The 11560-nt window shown below is 45.8% G+C and overlaps 1 protein-coding gene across 11 annotated transcripts in view; it reads left to right on the top strand.

The window, feature by feature from the left end:
• Positions 1 to 2015: 2015 nt before the first annotated feature.
• NETO1 (neuropilin and tolloid like 1) overlaps positions 2016 to 11560 on the top strand; it is a 126403-nt gene continuing 116858 nt past the window's right edge. For 5 of the 11 annotated variants that reach the window (XR_008516022.2, XM_054538080.2, XM_054538079.2 and 2 more), the window contains exons 1-4: positions 2415 to 2772; positions 4795 to 4848; positions 5093 to 5230; positions 10986 to 11234. Coding sequence is in view for 10 of the 11 variants with exons in the window: in XM_054538080.2 (XP_054394055.1) it covers positions 2745 to 2772; positions 4795 to 4848; positions 5093 to 5230; positions 10986 to 11234 (469 nt within the window). In the remaining variant the exon portion in view is untranslated. The other 6 variants (XM_024235945.3, XM_009252473.4, XM_024235948.3 and 3 more) reach the window with 3 other exon arrangements.

Here is an 11560-nt window from a genome sequence, read left to right as displayed (position 1 = left end):
TGTTTCCCCTTGATCTTTTTACAAGCAGGTGCGTGGGCGGATACTCACTAATCTCCCTTCATCCACTCACCTCTCTCCCTTTGCTCAAGCTTGCAGCTCCTCTCACAAGCCTCCAGCTCTGCTGGACTTGGCGTATTCAGAGGCGCGCAGCCTCTCTGTCCTCTTCCCTCTCTCCCCCATTTCTTCTGTCCCCCCCCTTCTCGTCTCCCTACTCTCTTCTGTCCCCTCATTCTCTCTCCTGTCTCTCTTTTCTCTCCCCGCTCCTCTTTTCCCTTTCTTCTCTCTCTCCTTTCTCTCTCTCTTACCCTGTCCATGTCTTCCCCCTTCTCTCACCTTTCTCTCTTTAGGTCTCCATCTCGCTCTACTCCCGGGTTGACCCATGACCCACCTTTCATTAAACGGATGCACAACACGCGCGCGCGTAGATGCGCGCGCGCACACACAAACACACCATTCTCTCTGCTCGGTCACTTTACCCCACCCTGGAAATCGAGGAACCAGCAGTTTGGTGTGGTGGTAGGAGGCTTGGGGGCGCGTGTGAGACTCTGAATCCCTTCCAGACTTGGGGGTCACCTCATCGTCCCTCATCCCAACTTACTGGCAGGAGACCTCCACCCGCTCACAGCCGCTGCGCTAGGCGTGGGCAGGACCGCGACGAGCACCCCACGCCCGGGGCAGCCCCGCGCGCACGTGGGCGCCCCAGCAGCAGGTGCCGGGAAGCGGAGGCCGGGCCAGAGCCGGGAGGCAGCCCCCCAGCCTCGAGCGCTCGCCAGACTCTTCTCATGGCCCTTTCTCCTTTCCTCGGCCTTTCAGGGCCACCCTAGTCTTCACAGCTCAGCGTCTGCTGCTGACCCCCCGCCCCCCGGCGACCCCGCCATTGCCATTAGCTCTTCCTACCCCAGCTTCTTCGCCGCCACAGTCCCCAACCCAAGCCCCAGCCGCGGCGCGGGGTGTGGGTGGCCGGACGGGATGGCCTCCGTAGTCCCGGGGTCCGGCGGGCTCGGCTGTGGTCTGCGTGGGTCGCGTCCGCAGAGGCCGAGGGAGGGCGGGACGGAGCCGGGAAAGGGAGGAGGTGCCGTTGCGGCGCCCAGGGAGGGACTCCCTGCACCCCCGCGCGCTCCAGCCCTTCCTGGCGCTGCCTCGCGGTTGCCCTTATTTCGTATTCATTGATTCGCATTTTACAAGCCCGGGCTCTTCCGGTGCTGTTTCCCCGCAACTCGTGTCTCCCAGACTTTAACGTGCCGCGCGCACCTGCAGGAGGAAGTGGCGCGGGGGAACGGGGGTCCGTGTGTGCCTTGGGGTGGTTTTAAATACCTCGAGGTGGGGGGCTCAATTGCAAGAAGCCCGCGTCTTTGCAGGAGTAATTTGGTGGGGGGACTGGGCATCAGGCCCAGTGCTCAACTGCTAAACTTTTACCGCCGCCTTTCCCTGGGGCGCGCCCCTGCCGTGTCTCCCAAGCTGAGCGCGGAGTCCGCGGCGAAACCTGCGCCCCAGGGAGGGAGGGAGAGGGGGCGCCCAGTTCCTTTACGCGGATGGAAAGCAAGGGGTGGGAGGCAGACAGCCCGCAAGGTCTAACCTTTAAAAAGTGAAACGCCAAACCCTACAAGGGATTTTCACACGAAGGCCCCTCCCGCTTCCACGCCTTCCGTCCGGCACGAGGATCCAGCTCGGGATTTGCGGCTGCATTCTCTCTCTGCGCCCTGGCGGGCCGAGCCGCGGATCCCAGCCGGGTCCTCACCCCCTCCCCGCCCCTCCCCCAGATCCGCGCGGCTGGGATGTCCTTGCTGCCGCCGCCGCGGCCCCATTCTGCCGCGCACCAGCCCCGGGGCGCCGGCCGCGCGCAGCCTCGCTATCCCACCCAGGCTCCGGGCTTCCAGGAGGGTCGCGGAGCCCCAAGCCATGACTAAGGAGCCCATTTGGTAACTCTGCCCTCTTCCGGCTCCTTCCTCCTCCCTCCCTTCCCCGCCCCCCGCCCCCCCCCCCCCCGGCCACCCCGCTCCCCTGCACCGCCCTCCAGCCCGCCTCCCAGACGCCCACCCGCCCGCTCCTCTTTCCGCAAGATAGCAGAGGTGGCGCGCAGCCCGGCGAGCCGATGACGGACCCCTTCTTCCTGCCTTCAATGCCTCAGCGGAAGATCCCCAAGGGCTGGAGCCAGGAGCGCTGCCGCTGGACATCCTCCCGGGGAGGCTGCTCCGACCTGCTGCGCGGCGCGTCTGAGACTGGGGACTGAGCCACCCCGCCGCCGCCGCCGCTGCTGCCCGCTCCGTCGCTGCCGTCGGTCTGGACTGGCCCCCACCTCGCTGCGCCCTCTCCCCGGCCCCGGCCCCGGCTCGGGGCGTCCCGGGGCTCGCCCTGCGACCGCCGCCTCCCGCGCGCCGCGTCCTCCCGACCCCGCGGCGGCGACGATGCCCGGGAGGAGGGTCCTGACGGCGGCGGCGCGGATGGTAGCGGCCGGCGCCCGGGTGTGATGCGAGCGTCACGGTGGGGATGCTGCTGGCTGCGCGGCGCTGAGGGCCAGCGAGAGCGAGAGCCCGCCCGGGGCGGAGGACGGACTCATCCGGATCTGGCTGCAGCGTGGGCTCGGAGCTCCCCCTTCCTCTCGGTCTCCCTCTCGGCCCCCCTTTATTTCGTTCTTGCTTTGCGTCTTTAACACCTCTCGACCCTGTCCTCCCCCCGCCACTGGAAGTCTTCCCGTCTCTAAATGGAATTAGTGGAGCCCGGAGCCTCTGGTGTAACGCACAGACATGATCCATGGGCGCAGCGTGCTTCACAGTGAGTACCCTCCCCCGCCGCGCCCGTGCGCTCCCGGAGCCAGCCCTCCCGCCCCTTTCCCCGGGCCGACCGCGCAGGAAAAGCCTCTGCGCCGCGCTCCGGCGGACCCTGCAGTCCCGCGCGGGTCGGGGCCGACGTAAACTTTCTGTATTGCAGCATCGTGGAACCGGGCGTGGGGGCGGCGCGCGGTCAGCCGTCGCCCGATCCCAAAACCTGCCGGAGAACGGTCTTTCAGTGCGCAGGAACCCCCCGTGGGTGGAGAATAGCGTGCAGTTCAGGGATGGACACGTGCGGCAGAGATTGGCCCAAGCGAGGGCGCAGGTGGAAAGCGGGAGAGCGCGGATGATACCTAGTGGGGCGAGAGGAGTCTTCCTCTTCTAGTGGCTCCCGGAGCTCGGCGGGCCCCTGTTCGCATTCTGGGAGGTAGCAGAAGGCACACCTGAAGCCAGCGCTGGAGGGAAGGGCGAGGGTCAGCCTCCACCCCTTTCCGCCCTGGAGACCGCTGATGTCGCTTTATGGGTGTGTGGCAACGCGGGCAGTGTAGAGGTGGGAAGGAATGAGAGGAAAATAGTATCACGAGTCATCGAGTAAAAGGCAGTATAAGAAAATGTGTGGTGGAAATTTATCATTACTAAGCAAAGATGAGAGTGTTGATCGCGGGCCACGCAGTTGAGAGGGCTTTGCTGATGAGTTAAACACAGTACATGGTCTATAATGTGATTTCATCAAAACAGGAAGAGCGGAGTAAACAAATACACATCCTGATGCTGAAGGATGTGTACCTGTGTGTTCTGGGTGTGAGCAGAATCATGACAAGTTAAATTGATTTTTTTTCCTGTGGAAACACACAGTAACAACAGCAGCCAGTGCCTTAATTTAAAATGCAAATGAACTGGCTAGAGCATAAAGTAACACACAGTTGATAATATTTTAAATATTAATATCAAGACCTAGATACGTTTCTTAGAATAATGTTTAAGTATAAATGTATAAGCCTGTGGTGAGCTTTAATTCAGGAAATATTTGTGAATTGTGCTCTCCCCCGAATTCATTTTAAGTGAAAATATGAAAACATAGACCTTTTATGTCATTGGATAACAAAATGAATAAAAAAATTAAATAGAAGAAAAATCAAATTATGAAGACTAGATTACTTACTATTTTGCTAGTGTTTTGTCTTGTAAAAATGTTGATTAGATCAAGAATATGGAAGTAAAACAAGTTTAGATTATAATGGCATTGCAGATTTACTGTTAAGTTACAGATCAGAGTCTCTTTGACACTGGAAACCTGACTCAATATAATGCTTTCGGAAATCACGTTTCTCAAATTAATAATCAATTTCTATATATTGATTTGGTACTAAATCAAGTTAAGGTTAGAAGAGATTAATTTCACAGCTTAGAAAGTGCTGAGGTTCGGGGTTACTTGGAGGTTCAGAACATTTTTGTAGGCAACATTGTAATAATGCTGCTTAATGCCCACAATCCACATTAATCTGTTTCTTGCTTATTCTCCTCCCCCACAGCCTGTAGGATTTGTCTAAGTATTTATTTTCTAAAATACAGCCACACTGCAGTGTGTCAGGAACAGTCATGGAGCTGTTCTCATCGTTTGCCTCTCCTTTTCCTCCTTTTTACCTTCTGGCCCCTCTCTTCCTTCAGAGATGCTAGCAGAGCCATTCCCTAAGGGTAGTTTAGATGCAGTGTGACTCCTGAAGTCCCACTGTACTGTGTGTGACATGAGGAAATTGTCATGTTGCCTTTAGAGTGAACGATGTATTTGCCTTAGGAGTTTGGGTCTCATCCATTCTTAACTTGCATTAGTTCCTTAAGGGAGTCCCAAGGTTTCCTCATTTGTACATTTCAAATTGGTTTTTGCAAGTTCTGAATCAACTTTTAACAGTTAACGAGGATAAAATTAATCTGCTTTGATATTATTTTACCTTGAAATTATGTTATGTTTTTATGGGATTTGATCATTTCAGTGTATTTTATCTCTAATTTTTCTTTTCTATTTCAGTTGTAGCAAGTTTAATCATCCTCCATTTGTCTGGGGCAACCAAGAAAGGAACAGGTGTGTTTACTTAGAAAAATGCTAGTGGAAGACCTCGAATTATTTTGTATTTTCCTATTTTCCTCCTACTGTTAATATTCCAGAATATCTGAACCTGTTATAATATGTATAATTGATTGGTTTGGCTAAGACAACATTTAAAAATTAATTTACTAATGGATATTATAAGAATGTTCTCTCTATTTTTAGTACAATAGAAAATTGGATGATGGCTCTTTTTAAAACATTTTTTTTTTTTTAACAGAAAAGCAAACCACCTCAGAAACACAGAAGTCAGTGCAGTGTGGAACTTGGACAAAACATGCAGAGGGAGGTATCTTTACCTCTCCCAACTATCCCAGCAAGTATCCCCCTGACCGGGAATGCATCTACATCATAGAAGGTAAGGGGAGACAGTGCCAGAGTTAAGAGAGCACTAAGCCAAAACCTGGCCATCTCTGTGCTTTGGATGAAGAATATGCGTATAGGCATTACAAAATTGATTTGGAGATCATGCGCAAAAATATCTCTTGAGTGAATCAGTAACTGTAAAATCTGGAATCAGGTTAATTATTGAAATTATTAGTAATGAGTTATGAACAAGCAAATTCTGTACAATAAAAACAAATGAACAACTTAGGAGTTTATTTTGCAGTTGGCTTAATTGATTTAGAGTTCTAATGCAGTAGAATGGATGCATAGTTGGCACAATATTAACTAATGTGTAAGTTTGAGAAACTAGTTTTTTTAGCTCAACAATTAGAATAACCTGCATGTTACATTTTCTTTAATATTATAAATTACAAAAATCATATTAATGTCAAAGATGAATCTATAATCACATTTTCTAAACACCAGTCTGAAAGATAGTTACGTTATTTGTGTTAACAAGTGACATCTCATTTTAAAGTCAAGCTCAGGATTGTAAGTTAGGACCCTTTATTTCATGACTTTTTTCCAACATGAAAGATAAATGGTGTTGGAAAGAGACTTCTCTTTGAACATTGCCCATTTACACTAACCTTGTAAACACTTTTTTTTTTGAGACAAAGCGAGAGTCTCCTGAGTTACAGTGATTCTCCTGCCTCAGCCTCCCAAGTAGCTGGGATCACAGGCATACGCCACCATGCCTGGCTAATTTTTCTATTTTTGGTAGAGACGGCACTTCACGATGTTGGCCAGTTGGTCTCAAACTCATGACCTCAAGTGATCCACCCACTTTGGCCTCCCAGAGTGCTGGGATTACAGGCGTGAACCATGGCTCCCGGCCAACACCTCTCTCTTAAGTACAACTTTTAAAATGTAGAAGCATTTCATCTGGTGATGGAAGTTTTCAGTATTCCAACTGTTAGTACCTAATAGCCTAAAACCTGGAAGTACCCACCTTCCCCGCCCCCAACATACACGGCAAAACTGTCTTAATGATAAAGATATATGCACTTTCTACTACTTATAAATGGGGACACATTTATTTGATAGATTTTTCAAAGAAGCAGGCTTTCTGTTTACCTAATTTTAAGAATCTCTATTGAGAAATGATTTTTTTTTAGTAATTATTGGGCCAAAGATCTTCCCCCACCCTTAGTACTTGAAGTTGAACTTTCAGCAAAGATAAACCACACTGTAAGAAGGCAAAACAATTAGCTATGCTATTAGAAGGATAACACTGAAAACCTAAGGTCTGGCAGTGCAAATTCCTTTTACGACTGATAGAAAAGGTACTTGCTACTTGCCTCTTAGGACTTAACAATATTCTCTGGGGACTATGTCCCTTTCCGTAAACAATCTAAAGGGGCTCTAGGATTAGCACAAAGTAGTTGCAACGGGGAAGCCAAAGAGAAGAATACAGAGAAGAAAAGATGCTAACCTTCATTTCTGAAGAACGTCCAGGGAAGGCATTATTCTCTACATAGAGCAGCATGTGCGGAAGTTCAGAGCTGTGATATGGTTGGGGACCTTCGTGGCATATCCTAGGGCTTCTGCAGAATCTGAGGAAAATACAGCGGGAGGCTGAAGAGGGAAGCAGTCTCAGACAAAGAGGTACCTGGTATTCCTTCTGTGCCCGCTGGATAAAATCTTGAACATTATGTTGGAGACAATGAGGTGCCATTGAAGTAATTTAACTTGAGGAATAATGTGAGATTTTGATGATGAAGTAACTGAAGGAAAAGAACATAAACTAAGAAACGATTGCAAAAGTCCAAGTAAATAATAATAAATACTTATACTAAAGAAGTGGCATCAGTGATGGAGTACATGAAAGAACTGAGAGGTATTTAAGAAACTGGATCGCCAGACGCGGTGGCTCATGCCTGTAATCCCAGCACTTTAGGAGGCCGACGCGGGCGATCACGAGGTCAGGAGATCGAGACCATCCTGGCCAATATGGTGAAACCCCGTTTCTACTAAAAATACAAAAAATTAGCCAGGCATGGTGGCGGGCACCTGTAGTCCCAGCTACTCAGGAGGCTGAGGCAGGAGAATGGCGTGAACCCGGGAGGCGGAGCTTGCAGTGAGCCGAGATCGCACCATTGCACTCCAGCCTGGGTGACAGAGCGCGAGACTCCGTCTACAAAAAAAAGAAAAAAAAAAAAAGAATCATGAGTGGCTGGATCAGGGGATCAGAGAATAGGGTATCCTGGGATTGTTCTAATGTTTGTTGCTCGATGACTTGTTAGATACACGGAATTGCCATCCCAGAAAAGAAATATAGACAGAAAAAATTGGTTTAAAGGAAAAATAATGTGTTTAGTTTGTGTTTATGGAGATGTTCCACAAAAAAATTGGATACATGTAGGTCTAGCTTAGTGGAGAGAGAGATGTGTGCTGAAAATGTATATGTGTATGTCATAAATATAGAGATTGTTGTTGAGATTATTAGTATGAATAAAATTATCCAAGAGAATATTTGGAGCACTATTTTTCAACTGCTTTTAAAAATGCAGCTGCCTGGGCCTTTCCCCAGGAATTCTGATTTAATTGGCCTTAGATAGAGCCCCAGGCATCATTATATTATAGTAACATTCCATTGGAATGCCCGTGGCAACCTGGTGTCTTCATCTAAAATGAGAGAAAAGAAGATGTGGAATAAATTTTTCGGAAAACAAGTAAGAGAGGGACAGAGTATGGGAAAAAAAGTAACGGAATGAGAGGGACAGAGTATGGGAAAAAAAGTAACGGAATGAGTAGGAGAAGCCAGAGGGCTAGGCAGGAGGGTCAGGTGCACACGATGCCACAGCAGCCAGCGCGGACGGGGTCTTGAGAAGCAGGGAGTAGTCAAAGTGCCAGTTGTTACAGCAAAGAAAAATAAGTGAAAAACAGAAATGCATCTGTTACATGAAGCAATTCGGAGTTTGTTAATAACAAGGATGAGCACTCCCATTGGCATAGTAGAGATGGGTGGTTTTTTCTCTTTTAAAGGGGCAGATTGCACATATTTAATTCTAAAGTGAATATTCTGTAGAGAAAGGTAAATTTAAAACAGAAGAGAAAGAGGGATACATAATTGGTCAGATTTCTAGAGGTATGACCCATTGTGATGAAGAATACAAGTGAGGTCTCAGTCACAAAAAAGCGGATCCCTTTTTGAAAGTCAGGTGGCCTAAACATTCCCTCAAAATGGAGGAAATATTCTGTATATATGTGCACTATCCAGGTGAAAGTGCTCATAGTTTTTAGTGCGTCTGAAGATTCTCAAAGTGGTTGAGACCTCTCATGAGCTAACCTCAGTGTTAGATCAAATATAACTTACAGAAATGTTCAAAGGAAAGGCAGCTGTGAAGAAAATTCTTGAAGGTGAAGCAAATTGAAGTTGAGAGAGTTGGATAGCTTCAAATAGTTTCTATGTGCCGTAATCACTCATTTTTAATCTACCACAATAAGTATGTGGCAAACTTAGTTTTAAGAAGTTATTTCACTACCTTCTAAAATTCAGCTATGTAGGTTTCATTTCCGGGTGTGTGTCATTAACTTCAACATGCTGGACCAAAAGAAAATAAATTGTCCACATATAATGTTGCCTACCGAAAGCCATAATGGCAGAATGTTTCCTGGAGAACATCGAGAGGTTGACTCAGCCACAGAACTTATGAAATAATAAGAGTGAAGGTATGGAGAAGTGAATTCATGTTAGATGGCCATTATTTCTTAGTAGGGGAAATTGGTGAGTGCGTGTTGACAGATGACAGAGTTCTAAGTAAATTAGCTAGGGACTGTCTTCATTGCTGTATCTTTCCCTAGCCATACATTATTTAAATTAACCTACAATCCAAAATAATTTGTTTCGTCATAAAACTTGTTATACTGATTCATTGTGGAATAAACTGGTAGATACATGCTACAGGATGATAATGTATGCAAGTGCTATACTTAGTACTGATATGTAAATGGGTCTAACTCCTTCAGTATTTGCTTTTTTGTTTTAAGGCTAACACTTTAAGCATAAAACATGGTTAGTCATTTCTTTGGGTACTTTCAAATTTCCAAAAAAGAAAAAAAAACGACGTCATTGAAATTCCCTCAAATCTGTCATTATTGTGGTTACTCATTTGTTCACCTTTTTGATACAATTTAGTGATGGATAAAATATTTTTCTTGCGTGAGTTATAAATGTCTCTTTTCAATGTATGAGTCTGAAACTTTTTTGGAAATTAAAGATTATTCATGAAATAATTCATTTTAAAAATGAATTGCCCTTAAACTGTTGATCTTTAATTTTATACCTGGGGAGCATCAGAGTTACATTTTATTCTGTAGGTCTCCAATTTCCAAGTTATACCATGTGTCTCAATCTTACATACATTTTTGAAAACCATGCATACCAGAGTTTACATTTTAGGTCATCATGGATGATGTTCAGTGTATATTTAAGAAGCAATGGGGTGTGGACAGCCACTATTCTGCATAGTTGCTGACCGTAGAGGGAGCAGGCCTGACTGTGCTAAGTCTTAACTTTCAAGTGTCTAGAGGGGCTTAGTCCCTGAAAAGGGCCAAGTAGCAGGGAAGCACTCAGAGGGCTTCAGGCAACAGCTGTTTGCTAACCGGGATACATGTATGTTGACATTTCCGCAAACTTTATGGCCATTCGGGAGTATCCTGGCTGAATGTAAGTCTGAGATGCCAGAATTTTGGACTGTTTTGGACATATCAGGGGAAGAATGAAAGAACATTAGCAAAAGCATTCATGTGGTGCTGTATAGAGTTGCCAGCCCTATAAAGCTTTCCCTGATTCTTTAGAGAGCTGTAAAAACGTTTATGAATATACACTCATTATAATTCACTCAAAGACTTTTTTTTTTTTTTTTGGAAATTTTCGATGACAAGTACTATGCTAAGCGCTGAGAAAGAAGGTGAGTGAGATATGGTTCTTGTCTTTCAAGATCAGATTTAGAGAGGAGGCTTCTTTAAAGCAAGTCTTTCCCGTGTAAAGAGGAGATAATGTTGGGTATGTAGATATTCAAAAATGTAAGAAAATCCATGAAAGTGTGAAGGAGCTTACTTTCTTAGAAGACAAGACATGTCTGAAGTGGTCTGAGCTCAGGCTCTCTGTGAAGGGATAGGGTCCTGGGCGCAGGATGTTCTTAACAGATAATGTGTGTCGAATGCATTGATCATGGTCCAGCTGCTGAGGTTTAAACCTGAGAGGGATGTGATCAGGTTTGTGTTGTAGAAAAATTACTCTTAATGTCCTTGTATATGCATTTGGATCTGATCTAGACACATGGCTTGGATGATTTGAAAGATTATATTTAATATAACTCTATGCCAAACAATTCTCAAGTGATTTGTGACCTTAAACCTGAGTATTTCTGGAAATATGAGAAAAGAGACAGAAAAATATTCCTTGACCTTCTAACTCCAAGTTAACAGCCTTTCATAAAAATACTGTGCTTTGTTAGTCCTGCGCAAAACATCAAAATGGTCATCTTGTATCAGAATAATATTTCATGCAACATCATCAGTTTTAAGGTTCACTCCTTAGACATTTTTATGAAAATTGTATCCCGTAGAATAGTATCATATGCTTTCTTTATATTTCCATGCATATCATCCATAAAGTTTGAGAGAAGATGTACAAATAACATCTGAAATAGAATCAGAAAATATCAACCTGAAGATGTAAGAACTGGCTTCCTAGACACAATCTTTCTTCTTTACAGCCGCTCCAAGACAGTGCATCGAACTTTACTTTGATGAAAAGTACTCTATTGAACCGTCTTGGGAGTGCAAATTTGATCATATTGAAGTTCGAGATGGACCTTTTGGCTTTTCTCCAATAATTGGACGTTTCTGTGGACAACAAAATCCACCTGTCATAAAATCCAGTGGAAGATTTCTGTGGATTAAATTTTTTGCTGATGGAGAGCTGGAATCTATGGGATTTTCAGCTCGATACAATTTCACACCTGGTAAGTAAGTACTTAAAAAAAAAACTTTCTTTTTCTTCCTCATTTTTCTGTCTTCATAGTACAAAATCTTTTGTAAGACAACATTATACTTTCTCAGAGAATGTTCCAGTTCTATTTAAAACCAAATCTACAGTGCTTTTTCTTTTCCCTACACAAATTCTGAAAGGAAAAGATGTTTTCCTTAAAACAGCCTATACTAGACTAAAGAGTAGTGACTCAAGGCTCTAAATGGGCATCAGCCACACCATCAAGTGGACTTTTGTTATGATGGAATGTGTAATTGGAGAGACAGTCTGTGATAAGGAAACTATACATAGGAGCTCAAT

This window comes from Pongo abelii, chromosome 17 (assembly GCF_028885655.2).
Source record: "Pongo abelii isolate AG06213 chromosome 17, NHGRI_mPonAbe1-v2.0_pri, whole genome shotgun sequence".
Classification (NCBI taxonomy): Eukaryota; Metazoa; Chordata; class Mammalia; order Primates; family Hominidae; genus Pongo; species Pongo abelii.
Note: the sequence above shows the minus strand (reverse complement) of the source record. Positions and strands in the feature narration are given on the sequence as shown.